Here is a 20,020-nt window from a genome sequence, read left to right as displayed (position 1 = left end):
CAAGTATTAAATGTAAACACGTTTCAAATTATCCTTAACTAAATAAATGCTGTGATATCCCCATTTTTCTTCAAGTGAATTAAAAGGATGGTGAAAACATGCATCACCATGTTTGTCCTATCTAGACTAATTTGGCAGTAAACAGTCCCCCAACTGTACAGCAGGATTCACCATGCACTGATTTACTCTGAAATACCAGTAAAAACATAATCCAAACGAATCAAAGATATAAATTCATCTTACTATTCATTGCTTCAACTGCACGTACCTATGTACCTGAAAATTGAGCGGTAAATTAAAGTTCAGAAATACTTAACAACATTCAAGATTATGAAGGATTTAATCCATGTTACAAGTTCCAAGGTTGCTACTAAATATCGCCAAATGAACTCTTATGACGGTGGCCTATTAAAATTACATATCTATTGTTGAAAAGATATGAATTTGTAAATGATGTTTAAATTTTTGGTCAAATAGTTAGCATATAATTGATCTTTCAATTGATATATATTTGCAGTATAACAAATTAATCTTTCAATTGCTATATATTTGCAGAGTAACATCGATGTTTCATTTTGCAGAGTAACATATTGATCTTTCAAGTGATACATTTGCAGTGTAACAAATTGATCTTTCAATTGATATATATTTACAGTGTAACAAATTCATATATATTTGCAGTGTAACATTGATCTTTCAATTGATATATATTTGCAGAGTAACATTGATCTTTCATTTTGTAGTGTAACATATTGATCTTTCAAGTGATATTTGCAGTGTAACAAATTGATCTTTCAATTGATATATATTTGCAGTGTAAAATATTTACCTTTCAATTGATATATATTTGCAGAGTAACATATTGATCTTTCAACTGATATATATTTGCAGAGTAACATATTGATCTTTCATTTTGCAGTGTAACATTGATCTTTCAATTGATATATATTTGCAGTGTAACATATTGATCTTTCAATTGATATACATTTGCAGTGTAACACTGATCTTTCAATTGATATATATTTGCAGTGTAACAAATTGATATTTCAATCAATATATATTTACAGTGTAAAATATTGATCTTTTAATTGATATACATTTGCAGTGTAATATATTGATCTTTCAATTGATATATATTTGCAGTATAATATATTAATCTTTCAACTGATATATATTTGCAGTGTAACATATTGATCTTTTAGAATGATGTCACTAACTTTATGTACTGAGTAACATCGTGTTGGCAATGCATTGTCCTGACCCACATAACTAAAAACTGTATTTCAGGCACAGCACATCATATAAAATTCTCAAGAATATTTTCAAAAGGGTAACAATGTTGCTCTTCTACATGCTGAGTGTTTATTTGGCAGAATAAGAGGATCAATGCAATTTAAACATTTTGTCATGTCTTTACTCACCTTAAAATGTACACTAAAATCACAATAAGGCAAGATATGCAAGATTTGGGGGTTTTGCTTTATATAAAAACCAATAATTCCAAGCAAGATGTTGTCAGATGAATATAGGGTAATGTGCATCATGCCATCATCACCATCACCAGCCAGTATTTGCAGAATGCAATTGTTATCTAAAGACAAACCGTGCTTGATTCAGCCATTTTGGGTTTTCTAGGTAACCTATATTTTAAACATGCATTTGTAAAACTTGCTAGAAGCAAGGTTCAAACTATGAGATAATGCTTTTTCCTGGGCCCAATGTGCAAATCAAACTAAGTGAAGTGACAGAGTGTGCATGCATTAATGACTTCATGTAAAGGGGTACTATGCATGATATTCAATTACCTCCTGTGGATTATGATAGTGGTGGAATTGCAAGCAAAAGATGGCAAATTAAACCGTACTTCTAACTGTTCCACAATATAAAATAAATGACTCTGAAGTAAAATTTTCAACCACATGTTATTTTTAAGCAAAATCTCTCTACAATTCAATGACTTTCAATTACCTAGGTAAATTATCAAGGCCTCAAGGGTTGTTTCCAAACAGTAACCATTATTTTAAGTAAACATTATTGCTTCATTCTTCAATACAATATTAAGTCAAAGATAACATGAAGCATTAAAGTAATGACCTTTATGACAATTAACATATATTTATTTTGCAATTACTAGATTTTCAAAATGGGTACTTTAGCAACCATATTGGCATGAACACGAGCAATGACATTAACTGTAGCTGCATCATTTCAAAATGATCTTTTAGCTGCACACAATACAAACTGCTGTGGACTTCAACCTGCTACTGAGACCTCAAGGGCTGTTAAGACATAATTATATACAAAACTTCAATTAGACCAATAAGGATTAGCCCATCTGTTCACTTGTTATTATATGTGTACATGTCCACAGTTACTGAGTGATTTAACTGCAGTTACCAATAGGTAACGCAAATAAGAAGGTCCTGAACATACTGGTCATTGTAGTCATCTGCGTTTCATCATCCACGTCTTTTCATCACAATGGCGAAGTAAACATAGAACTGTAGCAAAAATTTGCATATAAAATGCGTATTTCTTCCTGTTATGTATATTTAATTGTTTGATTTTTAATTTATTTCATTACATGCTGTTGTAATGTAATACTCTTCATGGACTTGACCTTGTCGAAAACTGAGTTCATTTCTGCTAGACCTGATTGTCTTTTTTATTTATTCATTTAATTTATGTAAACGACAGCTCCGGCAGCCTAGTGTTTATAGCATTTGCCTTGGATGCGGGAGGTTGTGGGTTCAATCCTTGGCTGAGTCATACCAAAGACTTACAAAAATGGTACTAACAGCTGTCTCGCTTGGTGCTCAGCATTAAGAGGTTAGTGTTAGGACTTTGCATTCTAGTGAAATAAATTATTTGTTGAATTTTACAAAGCTTGTTGTCTTCACTCTTTTCTGTTACTTATGCAGTCAGCAAGTACAAGATTTTCAAGCTGGCCACTCTGGCAGCCATATCAAATTACAGTGGATCCTTTTCACTGTGGACCGAGTACACCTCCACATGAATATGAGTGCTTTGGGATCTTACAAACAGTGATTTGTGTATAGAAGCAATAAAATGCATGAGATCAATGACAGATGATGGACAACACATGATGGACATCAAGTTATCACAAACTCTATACTGTTGAAACAAAAACTGATGTGCAACAAAACACTTTCAGTACATCTACAATAATGAAAAAGATTATCCTTAAGCAGCACCCAAGTTAAGAAAATTATGAACGTTCTATGGTCTGAACTTTATTTCCAATTACTGTTACACATTGACAAAACTGGCATAGTTTAGTACTCAACAAGTTTTTAACATGTCTTCTATTATTAAAGAAATGAATAATGAAACAAACCTTGTCAATGAAAAACCTGTCTTTATTAGATTTGCAAATTCTTTCCTTCTGACATGAGGCACATTAAGTTTACATTACTGAGGTTACCATTGTCTATGTTTAATTATTATGTACACGATGACTTATTAATAAACAATGAAACAAACCTTTGAAGTAATGAAATTGTCTTTATAAGATTTACAATTCCTTTCCTGCCTACATGAGCAATATTAGTTACACATTATCGAGGTTATGACTTGTTATTCCACTTCTGTTTATCAGAACCACTTAAGGTTTTCTTTCCAATTTAGATCGTGGAAAGTTCATTCAGTAATGATTGTGAGCAAGAAATTTTATGAAGTTAAATTAATGTATGGTACCTATTGCAAAAAATAGTAAGGACGGTTTTGCCAAAACACAGATCAGGAACCTCTGAAAAGAAATAAATCATTTGTTAGTAAAAACAAAATATCAGATGAATCAAGTCATTAAGATGCTATAGTTTACATGTCAAACAAGAATCTTGGATCTATTCAGTGATGCTCACTGATTTCTAAAATAAAGCACAACAATACAATAAATTGCCTTATAGTTAGAAATCTCCCCATCCTATTCAATGAAGAGTGGAATGTCTTCTCCTCACATGCTCAATTTTCAGTTCTAGGATAGACCAAAGAATCTCTCATTAAAATATAACAGTATAAAAGAATGTAATAATTATATTGGCTTATTTTTGCTTCGAAGAATGTAGCTAATGAGTATTATCTTGAAAATCAATCTTATGTCTAATTGGTGACAACAATAACATTATTTGCCTGGAATGATTCAAGATTATTTTTTAAAATCTCCCTCCAAGTAACAGACACTTTCTACAAGGCAAAACGAATTTCCCAGAATTCAAGATACCATTTTTTCCCATTTACTGCCATGTGTTGAAACCATCTCAGGTATCCTATATTGACAAAATGATTTTCAAATTAGCTGCTGTGTTGGACATTTTTGAATCAGACTGGCACCAATATGTTTTAGACATCATTATAAGTCTTTTGTTGAAAACCTTATGGAAATATGACCATCCATACAGAGGAAATACTGACAGCAAGATTTTCAAGACAGACATCATGGCAGCCATTTATTGAATGTACAGCTGGCACCATTTTCCTTCAGAACCAACTTGGTATCATATAAAGTGGTAGGTGAAAACACCATGTTGATATAGCCATCCATTGATGAGTAGAAATATTTTCAAGATAACCACCATGTGGCCCTCTTTTGCATAATTTTTCATTTCAGACGGAGATGCCATAAAAACTCTTCTAATGAAACCTCTATGTCAATATGATTTTCCATTTATGAGTAGATTGAAAGATTTTCAAGATGGCCTTATTGGACCTTATATGATCACCACTGTATATAGGAGTGGCACAATCTTTATTTAGAACCAACTAGACATCATTACAAGTCTTCTGGTGAAACCCAATGTCAACACAACTTTCTGTTCATGAGTATCGATAACAAACTTTTCAAGGTTGCTGCCATGGCACCATTCTTGGACCCCAAATTGGCAACATTTTCATTGAGGACCAATTAAGACATTTTAGTGTATAAGTATATTCATTCAGAAAGTGTAGTAACAACAAGATGTCTAAGCAGAACAATTTTTATTTAGGACCAACTAGTCCAATTGCATGGATGCATGTGCAAAATTTCATTGCTAACATATGTATAGATGAATAACAGATCACCCCAAAAGCTCTTCTGGATGAGAAAGAGCAATGCTAAAAATAAGAGTGGGGGTGGCTGGCGCTGAACAAATTATATTCTGATTTATGCCAAAAGATAGGTGAAGTCAACACCGAAAAGCTTGTATTAGAGAAAAGTCAGTTGAGAAGATTTAATACTTATGCAATGACATTACTGATGGGAATGTGTATCTTGATAAAGAATGCATATATTAGAGAAACATCAATATAAGAGTTTTAATACTTACACAATGATGTTATTGATGGGAATGTGTATCAACTTGACGAAGAAACCAATAAATCCCATGATGGCAAATCCTATGGCTGTGGCCATGGCAATCTTCTGAAATTCTGAAGGTAATAAAAAAAACTGATTTTTAAAATTTTCTTCGATTTTAGAAGTTAGGCTATATAAGAAAATGCATTGTTCTGATTACAATGAACAAGAATTAAGGTAGGTAGGCCAGTACAAACTTTTTTCTTTCTGTTGGTGGGGTGAGTGTTTGGACAGATTTAACTGGAAAAAAGTGTACTTCGAATCCTGAATTTAACTTGTAATTAAATCCCTTGTTCATTTTGTTCATTTCCTTCTGGCAAATTCGTAAAAATGTAGGGCTGACGAAAAAAATTAGAGTTAGTCAGGTAACAAGACCAGACATACTTCTTTTCTTTGGCCTAAAAGTGTCATGTTCTATTTTATTAAACGGAAAGATAGATATCTGTAGTGTATGTGTCATGCATCAATGATCCCTCTGATTAAACAAATGGCACATCAGTGACCCCTCTAATTAAACAGAGATCAGCTTTTAATGAGCAGTTTGGAAAGGCAATACAGCTCCTCAACTTTTGATCAAACAATCAAATTACAGCCATCATTTATCTAAAAATATAAAAATGGCATTCAAACACACTAGTATTAATGACAACACTCCCCAACACTACATACAAATGGTATCTGATGTGCTATTGAAAGATTCAATTGTCTTGGAATTACAAATATTTTAAAAACAACCATTTTATTTTAAAAGGTAGTTATGATAATATGTATTCTATCCCACATGGCATGTGGGAAAGAATACATAGTATCATACATACCTTTTAAACGTGTCATTCCATTTAAGGATGGTGTCATGACTTACTGTTTATTTCTTGTGCCAGATTGTTCTTTTACATACATGGCCTTTTCTCCAATTACATGCCCTTTTATTTCAGTTGCAAATGCCCCTTTTTGTGTCTTACTAACAAAGACAGTTGCTTGTGTGCTACTTTAATTTCTTCAAACAGAAGTGGCAATACAAAGCCTAGGCCCTTCTTCACTGGTGATTAGCACCAAGGGAGATAAATCAACAGACATATAAGATCTACACTGTACTTTCATATGAACTTTTGAGACAGGGTGTCCGCTGCAAGCACATTTTCATTTTCTGCACCATAAGCAGTTACTTACGTACTGAATTTAATGTAAATATTTATAATGATCATAAGTGGAAATATCCCTGTGCCCAAAACTTAGACTACATGCCCTGCAATAGGTCAGCGCTAATTAACACCACATGGTAATTCAATAACAAGGACCATGTTTATATGAACTGAACTACTTGCTGCAGTGTGTACACTTGCAGTTGAGCTGATATTATTAAAGGGCATGGTAAGTTTTATTTATTTTATGACAGGTCAATCTTTCCACTTGATTATCCAAGTCACAATAAATAATGTGGATAGCACTGTACAGAAAGACTGTATGGCTCAAAAGTTTGACATTCTCATTGTTGTCAGTTGATAATCTCACAAGAATGTTGTTTACAGCTCCAAATTAAAGCGAAAATTTAATAGGAAATCTGTAATTTTAGCTGTAGTCTACATTCTCAAATGGACAAAATCGTTGGGTACACTAAATGCTTCTGATTTGTTATAGCATTCTTTTTAAAGGCACAACTAAAGAACAAGCAAACATGTGGATCCTGCCCAACAATAAGTTTGTCATAAGAATTGATACCGTTCATGTAAGACTATGAAATATAAAGCCAAGTCAAATTTAAAACTTTCTTATGTCACATATAGTCATTGTAATTAATGATTATTATTATTATTAAAGATTTAAAATTTGTGCCTGTACGTAACCATGCATTCTATAAGATCACATGTATCTCATGCTAAGGAAAGATCAAAAAAATGAAAATAAGTACTGACGGCATCAAGGATTTTACTTTTACAGTTCATATATATGTGGAACAGTGCATCTTTTTTAAGTTTATAAGTCAACTAGTCTTTATTTTCTAAATTTTGTCAACTAGTCTTTATTTTCTACATTTTATAATAATAATAATAGTAATAAAAATAATAATAATAATATTGTTGTTATTAAAGGCCCTTTAAATTAGGATATTATTTTTAAAAGATCACATTATTTCATCTTTAATTTTTTTTCATTCTTGATACCAATACTACTAATACTTATTTATTATATTAATAATAGTAATAAGTAACAATGAAATAATGTAAACAGTTGAGAATGACCAATGCAAGGAAGTGTCACATTTGTTTTTAAGTTTAAAGTGATCCATTCTGTAGGACAATTACCATACCCTTTTCCAATTCTGAGAAAAAACACTGAATATGTGGAGGGGGATAATGAGTTTTGCTATTGTTTTTCTGCATACCATACCATTTGAAAAGTAGCACTTGTGAGCATTGATAGAGGACTGAGGTTTCCCTTTGATCAGTACTTCCAAGTCTTGACAAGTGTATTTCATATTTGACTAGAAACAGATGCATGTCCATTCCAAACCTATGCACGTTTAACTCTCAGCTATGTTGCCTTCAGCATCAAACACTATAATTAGTGCCATCACTTGCTACTTAAATGACCATGCCTACACCCCTATTATGACATGCTATTACCATTATCATCATGACAATTTGTAGGGACTACACAAGATCGAAAATTTACTATGGTCAACATTGATCTTTTATTCCGAGAGGATAAATGGATTTTCTGAGTGACTGTGATGACCAGAAACTAAAACTGACCTGCCATAATATTTGCAAAAACCTTAGTGTACATAGTCATACTGAGTTCAATTGATTCTCTACTGATTGCGCTTGTAGAATATACAAGTGAATCATTTTATATTTAATGCCATGACTCTTAGGGCAAGCTCAGGCTAAGACTGACTTGGACTGAAACATTGAACACTGTGAAGCAAGAAACAGAAGGAAGACACTCCTTAAAAATGCCAATGGAAATCTGATCTCATCTTCATATTGCATGTCATAATTGTGTTGTGTATTAAACAAAACTCTCAAGATGCTTCATATCTGACAATAAATCTAAACAAGATTCAAAAGTGTGCTTCCTTTCCCCATGTTCGTTTAAAGGACTCGGGTTTAAAATTCTTAACCTTAATCTACAAATTCTGACTACTGGAAATTTAAGCCTACGAGTTAATGACCCTTCATTATCAATTCATAAGTAAAACCTGCCAGCAACATGAACTTTAAGCTGTGCATGTCAGATCTGTTATGTCCAAAGTCTTGGTTTTAAATCTATTGGTTTCTGTGACAGGATAGTCCTGATAGCATGCCTCAGACTGAGTTTGAGCTTGGATTAGCATCTAAAAGAAACCATAAAAAAAAGAATATTTTACCTTTCCTATCTGGCTTTGTACATCTTTTAACCAGCCTAAATGAATCCTTTGCAAATTGCTTTGCAGGTTCAACCAGCTGTAAAACCTGATCCATTTTCTGAAGAAAACAAAATAAAATGTTTAAAATGATTTGGTAATATTACATTTCCAGTCACTAGCACTCTAAAAAATGTCTCTTACTAAACAATGTGTGCTGGACCTCTGAGTTCAATGTATGCAACTGACTCAAAACATGGCCTGAAATCATGATTTTATATTTTGTTGTCTGATCTGCACTTTCATATTCTTCTGAATTCTCAGTGATGAAAATTCACATCAAATCCTTTTGTGAGTGATATTTCAAGCATCTGAAACTCACAGATTTATAATACTTTCGAACTCTCCTCACCCATACTTATGATCACTGTTTCTTCTTGTGTATTTTGTGATGTTTCTGTACTGGTTGCAAACTTTGAATGAATTTCCTATTTTTTTCAGTTCTCACCTCACAAGGCAGTGAACATTATACATCAACAAAGTTTTTTTTTTAAAAGCCTGTTATACTGCAGAGTGGCAGAAAATTTTGAAAATTCATTCATAGCAATGATAACTTTTGTTCTCCTACATGCATCTAGAATCTCTTTGATTTACCTATATTGGGTTGTTCCACGTCCTCATCGTACCTGTGCAAATTAACACAATGGGCTCAGCCACTGCAGTCTTCAAACACATCTCACTACTGTCAACCAATTAAGTATTATGTGAAATGGTGGTTTATACCTGACCTCTTTGCCTTTTAATTATTGCTATTTAAACTGTCAAATGGATATCTTTACATCAGCTCTAATCATGACTGTTTACATATGCTACATGTAACAGGTATTTACTTAAAGTTGCATTTGTTTTTACATTTTCAAAGATTACTGAAAACTGTTTTCTCAAAACACGACAATGGCAGTTGGTTTGGGAGTATGAAATTGTATTTCTAGCAATGTATCAAATATAACAATTACATTAAAATTTGAGCTTCACTTCATGTAGGACAGTGGCAATATGATTTTAATCAGATTGCAATGTTACACCAGATATATCATCATCTTGAAAATACGTTTCTGCATTTCAACCACACAAAGTTTGTTTGGACAAATCTGACATATTTTATTTTGACAAGCCTGATGGGCACCTCTTTTAGAATACTGGACGGGCCCAATCTGAAATTGAGGAGCATGTGGGTATTTTGTTGAGCACAGGCACCTACAAGACTGTATGTCAAAATAAACTGCTGTATTAGCCACTTATAAAAGCATCCAAGATAAAGTTTTTTTAATATATATTAAAGAATGAGAGATTATGATACTGTGTTGTTTTAATCACACTACTTCAAGAGTTGGTACCACTCCAGTGGCCTAGTGATTAGAGTGTCCGCCTTGGATGCAGTTTGGTCACAGGTTCAAACCCCGGCTGAGTCATACCAAAGTCTTAGAAAAATGGTACACACAGCTGCCTCGCTGGGTGCTCAGCATTAAGAGGTTAGTGTTAGGACTGGTTGGCCTGGTGGCAGGATAATGAGACAGGGTGGGACATCATGCTATATTTCTGCGGCATGATGCCCCATTCTAGACATCACTATAAACTGTCACACTGCAGACATCATAGTGATATGACTGAAAAACTTAAAGCAACGTTAAAAATTCAAATCACACATTCAAAGAGTTGGTAGCAGCAGATTCTATTGATGTACAGATTAAGTTTCCTGACATTCTGTCACTAAAAACCCTTAACGATCTCGTGGTTATCGATTTATATATTATACATTTTACCAAGCTAGTAACTCAGGACCTTTTCCTGATTTCAAAGCACTATGTGACTTGCTGGAGTTAATTGGAATGTAGGAAACATGTATCAAAATTACATCATAGCGAAAGAATTTACTCGCAGCATGGATGTGATTATTCAAAATGACAGGAATGAAAATGGGATCAACAGATGATTTGTAACCGTTGGGGCAGACGGCAGCACACGTGTCAGTGAATGAACAGGAATTGTGTACACAACCGTACAATAAAGACTGAATTAATAATTAAATGGTCCGGCCCATGGCATTAACCACCCATCCTCCCTGATCCTCCCTGCAAATAGCGTCCACCGATGTGATTTGTTATATAGAATAAAAATACAAATATTTTACCTTCAAGATATTGTGATTTGTTATACTGAAACGACGACAAGCCCTTGTAATAAAATCAAGAACAGTTGTTGAGCAGCTGTGATTCATTATTCTATTTCTGCTATAAATTTAACAAACCATCTTTGTATACGCATAAAAGAAAATATGTACTGCTTAGCCTTCTATTTAAATCGGGTTAACTTAATTAATTACAACCATACCTTTTGTTGAGCTTGGTCAACGACGACACAAGACCTAGTTAGCACTTCCTCTTCTAATGTCCACGTATTACAACTCGACTGGTTTTTAAACCGTTCAAGAGTTTGACTGCTCCCCTAGCAAATTGTTAATTCTAACTTAATGTGCTGTCTCTACTCGATCAAGAAACAGGCTATGTAACAGTAAGGAAAAGAACGGCGACTAATGGAGTGATTTTTAATAGTACAACATTAAGTTTACAGCACGTATTACCAAATTAAACTATTGCATATATAATTCACTTAAATTAAAATTAAAATATTTATTTCCCAGTTTTGCAACTATTTTCTTTAATCACTTTTTTTTTCTTTTATTTCTTTTTATTTTCAAGATATGACTATGACATAAGAAGTCAGATGAACAAAATATGTAAATTTTATAACTACACATCGATCACACTTAAGACTGAAATGAATTATTTTTTATAAGAAAAAATAATAAAAATATAGTGGAATACTCTAAACTTAGTTCATACTTGGGAGTAAAAAAAAAAACAAATAATAATAATAATAATAATAATAATGAGGACTTTGTATAGCTCCTAATCTTTAGAAGCTCTAAGCGCTTTACAACATTAGACAACACCTATAAGATAAGAAACATAATAATATTATTACAAAAACAAACAACATGAAATTAGAAAAACATTTAAAAAATAAAAAAAACCAAACATGCTGAGAATCTTTCAGGTAGGAAACATTATTAGGTCTTTAAGTTTGTTCTTGCAGTTGAAATAAGTGAATTTTGAGAGCCTTCTTGAATATGATCACTGTGTCTTTGTGTCTAAGTTCAGTGGGCAATTCATTGCACGTTGCTGGGCCCTGGTATGCAAAAGAACGCTGTCCATATGACTTTGTAAGGGCTTCTCCCTACATTAGTATGCACAGTTATTTAGAAGTCAACTGACGAATAGGGGTATTCACTCTGCATTAGGTTAAAAATGCCCGGACCTCCATTTAAACAGCGATATCGATCCTACCTGATGTAGAGTATATAACTGGTGTATCCAATAAAGTTCTCTATCTGTCCGATAAAAGTTACCACTAGAGAGCTCTGGATCAAATTGAATGATTTCTATTATCTGATAATGACGACAGTTTATGCTATGGTTAGATAGGTTATAGTGTTTAGACACTGCTGAATATTGTTGCTCACGGATGTTCTTAAAGAGTTCTCATATTCTCAATTTGTAATTCCTTTTTAGTTTCACCTGTGTATTATTTGGCATATAGTGGACAAATGAGTAAGTAGATGGCATTTCCTGTCGTAAAAATGACCTCTTAATTTTGATTTAAGCTCGACGTTAGTAGTTGTACTGTTGTTTCAGATAGATCCATTTTCATGCAGAAACTTCAGACAACGTTCTCAGAACCAATAGTTTGTTTGCGAATGTTTTACCCGTCTGGCCTGAATGCGTACATGAAAACTAAGCTCTTATTTGTTGATTGCCTAATTTTGGAACCAAAGTAGTGAAGGGCGGGGGGGGGGGGGCTTTAGACGGACACTTGGAAAATACATTACGGCCACCACCACCCCACCCCACCCCCGGCACGTATACGGACAAAATTATGTTGCAATTGGAACATCAGGGACTGACTTGAATATGCGTGACTTTAGGGACACATAGAAACAAAATTAGGCAAGAGAGCAAATGATTTCGAGGCAAACTGAAAATATAAAATCGACTTTTAAAAAAATTAGGCAAGAGAGCAAATCTATACGAGACAGTGGAGTGGCCATGGAAAGGGTCGTTGGTTTGTTTTGTTAACACCATTCCGTTAACATAGAGGGCATCACATAGGTCTTATTCTCTTCCTCAAACTTCTTTTGACTTCGGGACCGTAGATGAGGACTCTCATCAGACAGCCTTGTCTCTCCATATAGATCCTTCTTTTTCCAAACGCTCGTATTGGTGATCCGGATGATTGTTCATGATGATTTGACATACATGGGTAAGTATGTACGGAGCAGCATAGACGATAGGAGAGTAGATGGTTTAACGTTAGTCCACAGCATGTGACGAAAACAGGTGAAGGGAATGACGTGAACGGTGGTTGTTTATAGTGGAAGAGCTGATGGAAACGGATTGAGTTTTTTCACCAATCCCAATACACGTTACAAAATTCAGTCACAGGGCAGAGCCTGTCTTCCAATCCGAAGAGAGCTGCCTGTGACTTCACCTTCCCTATATAGATGCGATTGCGTATGTGTGCAGTGAATCAATGCGACAGAGTTTTCCAACATGACGGAAACTAAGACGACGATGAATTGGGGTGCACCGGCCGTGGAGACGAGAAGCGATGACATAGCACCGCCTACCAAAGTCAACACGGTCCTACTTCCAGGAGAGGCCAATTTTAATTGGGATTTAGCGGATTTTCTCTCTTCTTCTCAAGAATTTGTTCCTGTACCAGCACCTTCTCCTTCCTTACCACACGTCGAGGATTTTAAGCAGAGACAGAAAGAGAATTTGGAGAAATTTTTACAGAAGCAGGAAGAAGCAGAACAAGCTTTTCTCCTTCAACAGCAACAGCAAGAAGAAGAAGAGGCAAGAAGAAGGAAACTACAGGAGGAAGAAGCAGCAGAGAAGATACAATGTCTAGCAGAAAAGGAGGACAGTGAAAGTCAAACAGTGACGGTACTCTTAGACATTTTGGCAGAGTTAAAGAATCTGAAACAAATGTATCAGACTTCATTAATACGACCCAAGAGAAAAAGACCTTCCCGAACCAAACAGCATAACCCTGTTACTTCAACTGAGATACCCACCCTAGTGATTTCTGCCAAATTATCAACAGGAGCAAGTCAAGAAGTAGGCCTTGGCCGTGGAAGAGGCTTAAGGCAGTTAAAGCTGATTGCTTTCCATTTCTGAGTTGTTGGGTTTTTTGTTTGTTTTTAAAACTTTTTTGTTTGTTTTTTTAAAACTTTTTCTGTTTGTTTTTAAAAACAAACAGCCAACGGTCCTTTTCAGGGCCACTCACTTCTTTCGAAAAATGATAGTATTCATTTTCGCAAAATTAGTTCAAACTCAAAATCCCTTTTTTGTTCCATGATGAACGTGTGTGAGTGCGTGAGTGTAGGTCCTTATTCTAAAAGTACAAAACCAAGAGACACTTACTTTTTCTGTTTAGTCTATTCTGGTACACATTTTACAATCCAATTCACAACACAGCACATCACTATGAAAAGTTCATAGACTTCTTATGTGTCTTTGTTCACTCTCTGCTTTTTAAAAATAAATTTCTTCACTTTTAGAGGTTATTCCTCTTCTTCCTCGGTTTCTTCTCGTTTTCTTTTCTTCTCCTTTTTATCTTTCTGGACGTGTCGGAGTAGTTCATTTTGCAAGGGTACCCATTCTTCTTCCTGTTATAAACTCCTCTCTTCCTCTTGCTCCTGTTGTTTCTTAGGTTAGTCTGAAGATCAATGTCCTTTCTCTCGACAGTGATAACAGGTATATTGACTTTTGTCTCTTCTGACACCTGTCTTGCTTTTTGACGGTCTGGACATTCTGTAGCCCAATGCCACTTCTTCTGAACGATATAGAAAATATCTTGACTTTTATCTCGGGGGGGGGGGTTAGTCCGTCGGCTTGTCTGAAGAAAACTTTCGTATGACACCTCGGAAAGCTCTGATCAGAAGTTCGATCTGTGTTGGCTCTTCCATCGTTCTGGTAGGTTTTAGACTGAAATGAATACTGGCGGGGAAGACACTAGCCCTTTATATATACACTTGCCTCACATGATATATCGGGGACCATGTCGTTTAAAATGTAGCCATTTGATTGTTTGCAGTCAAGATGAAACGATCGCGTCATTTCGTGGAGATAGAAGAAAGTAAGAGGCAGAAACGGGATTTATCGCCTCACACAGTAGCTGAAGTCTTGGCTCAGATTCATGCCAGCGAATTTGAAAATGACGTGAGTGAGCCAGAATCCAGACCCAGAGAGTGTACACTCGAACAAAGTCCACCACCACTAGTAAACCCTTAAAACTACTATCACATTCGAGAAACGGACATTCGCTCCTCTGGAAAATAGATCCACGACCTACACATACACTTTGACGTTTAAAGATTTCAACTCCGACGTACCTTTGGAGAATTCAGAAGAGTTCCTCACCAATGTGTGGGATTCTTTGTTAACGACACTGAAACGGCAATGTGAAGCCAAAGAAGACGGTCTTTTGAGACTTTCCATTCATCACCACAGTTTGAAGACCCCCGTTTGGATCGAGTATAGCAACCGGTAGAATTGACACCTTCCAAAGTCATCGATAAGATTCAACATGTGCAACAATCCAAAGACAAATTTCACATCACGATGGAAAAGCGACACTGTTCATGACCCACGTGTCTCTTCCCCAAGGGATCTGACGCAAAAAGTGTTACTGGTGGACGACCTTCGCAGCATCAAGCGCAGCATCGTCCAAATTAATAACCCTCAAGACCAGATGTATTTAGCCTGTGTCATCGTGATGAGACGACCGTATGCCGACAGGAACGACACGACAGAATGGAAAGAGCCTAGCAAACTATTCAAAAATCGAACCGAGCGAAACAACGAAGATAAGCAGAACTCCTGTTACAGCAAGCTTGGATATCCAAACACACACCCTGTGACACTCCTGAAATACAAAAATTGCAAGACGTCGTGGAAACACGCTACACCTTGAAATTACACCATCAAGAAGTGCACGGACCTCTGTTGTTTCGAGGCAAACATTTCAAAGACGGAAAATACATTCACGTCTATCATCACGATGAACGTTTTGATACCATTACCAGTATCGTTACATTTATGGGATACAGTTATTACTGTGAGAAATGTGACTATGGCTATAACAATCGAAGGCGAAACAAGCATTGCGGACACAAATGTGAGGGATGTTTGGCCTCTAAACCCTGTCTTGACGAAGGACAAGAACGATTGCATTGTCTTGCTTGTCAGCGAACTTTTGTCAGCCATGCTGGTTACCAACAACATTTGAAAGCACAAGGTTCACTGCGGAAAAGTGCTTGTCACCTGCTGCGATTGTACCCTACTTGTGGACAAATGATAGGAAGCAATATTGCCAAGGCTCATGTATGCTCAAGAAAGAAACGATGTCACATTTGTTACCAAATCGTGGACTTGGAACACGAATACTACATTCAGAAACACCATTCCAAACATCAAGAGGAAGACGATGACCAGAAGAAGAAAGGGAATTTCATCTTTTTCGATTTCGATTGCATGCAAGAGACTGGCATTCACATTCCTCATTTATGAGTGGTTCATCGAGCGTGCGATAAGTGCATCCAAGAGCCTATTTATAGCCATTGTCCTCAGTGTAGCAAGATTCCTGGACTCAGGAAGGCATTTTCGCAAACTACGTGGATGTCTTCTTGAAACTGAAACAAGAAGCCAGTGGCTATTCTTCCTGGTATTACACTCCCAAAGACCAAAAAAAAAAAAACATTCCTGGGAGCAGGAAGGCATCACTTTAGACCACATCGAGAAAAACGAATGAAGGCGATAGTTTGCTAAAGTGATGATTCACGACAAAACCAAATACATGAAACACGTGAACATCGTTGGTGAGGACTTGATCCTGGTCAACTACGAATACCAACTGGACTTTGTAGAAGCCGAGGAATTTGGAAATGTCATCATTGCGACCTACGTGACAGCCCTTGCTCGCTAATAATTGTACGTAGTTTTAGAACTGTTAGGTGACCGTGTCCTGTAGTTTGATACGGACAGTTGCATCTTCATCGATCGTCTGGGTCACCGGCACCTTGACATCGAAGGAGACCGTTCAGGAGCCTGGACGGACGAGCATCCCGACGACGAGATTCTAAGTTTTGCTAGTGGCTGTCCTAAACATTACGGCTATGAATACTGAGACAAAGAAGGAGAAGTGCACACCGAGTGTAAAGTGAAAGGATTTACTCTCAGTTATTGCACCAGTCAGGTGGTGAACTTCGGGATCTTGAAAGAAGCCTTGCAGTGTGGCAAGGATCAAGGATCAAGATTTTAAAGTGACCATATACCAACCTCACAAGATTGTACGTTTACCCACTCACCAAATCGTCAGTCGGCCTATAGACAAAGTCCATCGAATTGTGTACCAAAAGCGAGTGCGGCTTCCCAGTCACTTAACTTTACCGTATGGACATGCCGCTATAATAAAATGTTCCAAGAGGATATCCACAGACAAGAAGGATGATTCAACACACCAAGATTCGAGTGAGAGACCCACTGAGAACTCCAAGTTCAAACCATACCATTTTCCTTTCTTCTTGCCTGATTATTGTAATCGTGTCCGTCGATTGGAAACGTTTAAAAATGGCCCACGGATAAGGAATGATTACCTACTGCGAATATTTTAGCTAGAACAGGACTTGCCTACTTGGGACCAGAGACTGGATGTAGAGGCTGTAAGAACATTACACACTGTCCCTAGGACACCTCTGTTACCAAAACCTTGTTGTACAGAGACTTGCTTATAGTCCACTTTGATCGTATTGATGTGTATTGTATCACTGTATTTAACCATTTGGCTATTATGTATTTGTGTATTTCGTGTTGTTCCATTTTTTCAGACGAAACCGAATTTGTCAAACTTTGATCTAACATAAACATCATTTGATCGATCGTCCACCTCAGTGGATCATGTGGTGTTACAAAAAGTGGCAATCGGCGTACAGTCTCTTGCGAGAAAGTCAAGACGATTCCATCGAGTTTGTAGAAGACATTCCTATTCTTATTTGTGACTTTTCAAGAGATTTATATTAGCTATATCAAGTTGCATTTTTAAGAAACGTTTAGTACTGTATGATTCTTATCGGGCACGGGTACGTTTACTTCTGAACATTTGTATTATCTTTTAATTATTGTGCCGATAATGTAAGCTGTATAATTTACCGTATACGACGTGATTACGGTTTATCGTATATGCCCGTGTCATGCATACTACACGGTGTTAGATGTATTTTCAGCTGATTGGAGTCGCATCTGTATAGCTGATTGGAGTCGTGGCTTTAGATTTGATCGGAGTCGACGTGGTACCAGCTGTAGAGCTAAACATGTAAGTTGACCGTAGCAGTTGTAAAGCTGAACCATTGCAGATGTAGTGCTGAGTCGACAATGTTGCTGGTCGAGTAGCAGGTGATCGGACGTTGGTGGCCGATTGCTGATTGCTTGATTGACCAAGGAATTGAATAGTGGTCGTTCACGACCTGGAATACTGACTGTTAGATTGACCAGTGGGACTGGAAGCAAAGTATACTGGAGACGGAGTGTGTAACTCCATACATGTAATCTTTTAGCCGTGGACTCATGGGGGGGGGGGGGGGGGGTCTGTAATACCCAATGTTTTCGGGTTGTAAAGATATTTGGTATATTTGTCCCTTCGTTTTCATCATCTAACTATTTGAGTAAGATACCTCAATTTTTCACTAGTTGAGTGAATACATTTTATTATATGAGTAAAGTATCACATCTTTAAATACTTGAGTAAAACACATTCTTTACGTCGTTTGAAATCACTGTGAATCGATCACATTTATCCTTGTACTGTGTAAGGTCGTTTATTTGTATTTTCATTTGTGTCATTGTTAGGTTCGTGCGGATTTTGTTAACTCGTCCAATATTGGGATCTTATGCACGCACATATTAATCATAAATATTTTCCCATTCAAGTCATTCATCATTACACACTGTATTTATATCACCATCAAAAGTGTTATGTTGTAAATCCGAAATCCAACCCGGTTATTTTGTTACAACGGAGGAGTTCAGAAATTGTATCGTGCTGCCAAAACTCAGCTGAAAAGTGTCCGTTTAACTCAAGTGCAACGATTTTGACAAGAACAAGCCACTTACACTTTACACAAACCCATTCAACGAAAATTTTCCAGAAGTCTCGCTCGAGTGGAGGGCATCAATCATCAATGACCAGCCGATTTATCCGACGTCCCTCATTTGGCCACCTACAATCGTGGCGACAAATAGTTGTTTTGTGTCATCGACGTCTTTTCCAAATTTGCCTGGCTCGTATCATTGACTTCCAAATCAAGCTGTGAAATAGTGCGAGCCCGCAAACTGGTATTGAAACAAAGCGGACGTCACCCTCTTCGATGGCAAACTGACAAAAGCACCGAATTTCTCAACTAAGCTTTCCAAAAAGAATTAAAGAAACGTGACATTCATTTTTTCACCACCGAGACTCCCGAAACAAAAGCCAGCATTGTGGAACGTTTTCAACGCAACTTGAAAGAACGCATGTGGAATTATTTCACACATCATGACACTCTCAAGTACATTGACATCTTACCCTACCTGGTCCAAGCGTACAACCAATTTTATGATAGGTGCATTGGAGGTGCCCCCCAAGAAGTGAATCCTGGCAAACAAATGACTGTTTTGAGAGTATTGGCAGTAGGAGATTGGGTCCACATTGGCAAAACCAATCACACTTTCGACAATGGTTACTTACCCAACAGGATCACCGAATAGTTTCGTGTTATTGAACGAGTGCGATGACCTCATTTTGCCGTCTATAAATTGGAAGACATGAACGGGGAAGTGTTAAAAGGAACGTTTTACTTACCCTAGTTGCGACGCGTAACTAAAAAAGAAGATGAAGTGTATGACATCGAAAGCATTCTTGAACGAAGAATCCGAAATGTGGGAAAACGAAGTCTTAACCATGTCAAAGTACGTTGGAATGGATATCCTCCCAGTTTTCGTTCTTGGATTGACTTTTCGCAAGTTATTGACTATAACAACGAAGTAACCATCACGACCTTCAACACAGCCTCAACCGCCACCACCGCAGTGACCACTCCGACACCGAGATCTCTGCAAGATCTACAAAACAACCTTCGTGGGTGTGGTGTGGGGAACGTG

At 36.5% G+C, this 20,020-nt stretch overlaps 1 protein-coding gene across 1 annotated transcript; it reads right to left on the bottom strand.

Moving 5' to 3' along the window:
* Positions 1-3,359: 3,359 nt before the first annotated feature.
* On the bottom strand, positions 3,360-11,238 carry LOC149780002 (protein transport protein Sec61 subunit gamma). Its single transcript, XM_089936726.1, has 4 exons — positions 11,094-11,238; positions 8,727-8,823; positions 5,328-5,430; positions 3,360-3,769 (listed from the first exon to the last, which is right to left on the bottom strand). The coding sequence occupies exons 2-4, from the start codon at positions 8,818-8,820 to the stop codon at positions 3,760-3,762; spliced, it is 207 nt and encodes a 68-aa protein (XP_089792852.1). The 5' UTR covers positions 8,821-8,823; positions 11,094-11,238; the 3' UTR covers positions 3,360-3,759.
* Positions 11,239-20,020: the final 8,782 nt, after the last annotated feature.

This window comes from Sinohyriopsis cumingii, chromosome 16 (genome assembly GCF_028554795.1).
Source record: "Sinohyriopsis cumingii isolate HCF-2022 chromosome 16, ASM2855479v2, whole genome shotgun sequence".
Classification (NCBI taxonomy): Eukaryota; Metazoa; Mollusca; class Bivalvia; order Unionida; family Unionidae; genus Sinohyriopsis; species Sinohyriopsis cumingii.
The sequence above is the reverse complement of the archived record's forward strand: the minus strand, read 5'-3'. Positions and strand labels throughout refer to the sequence as shown.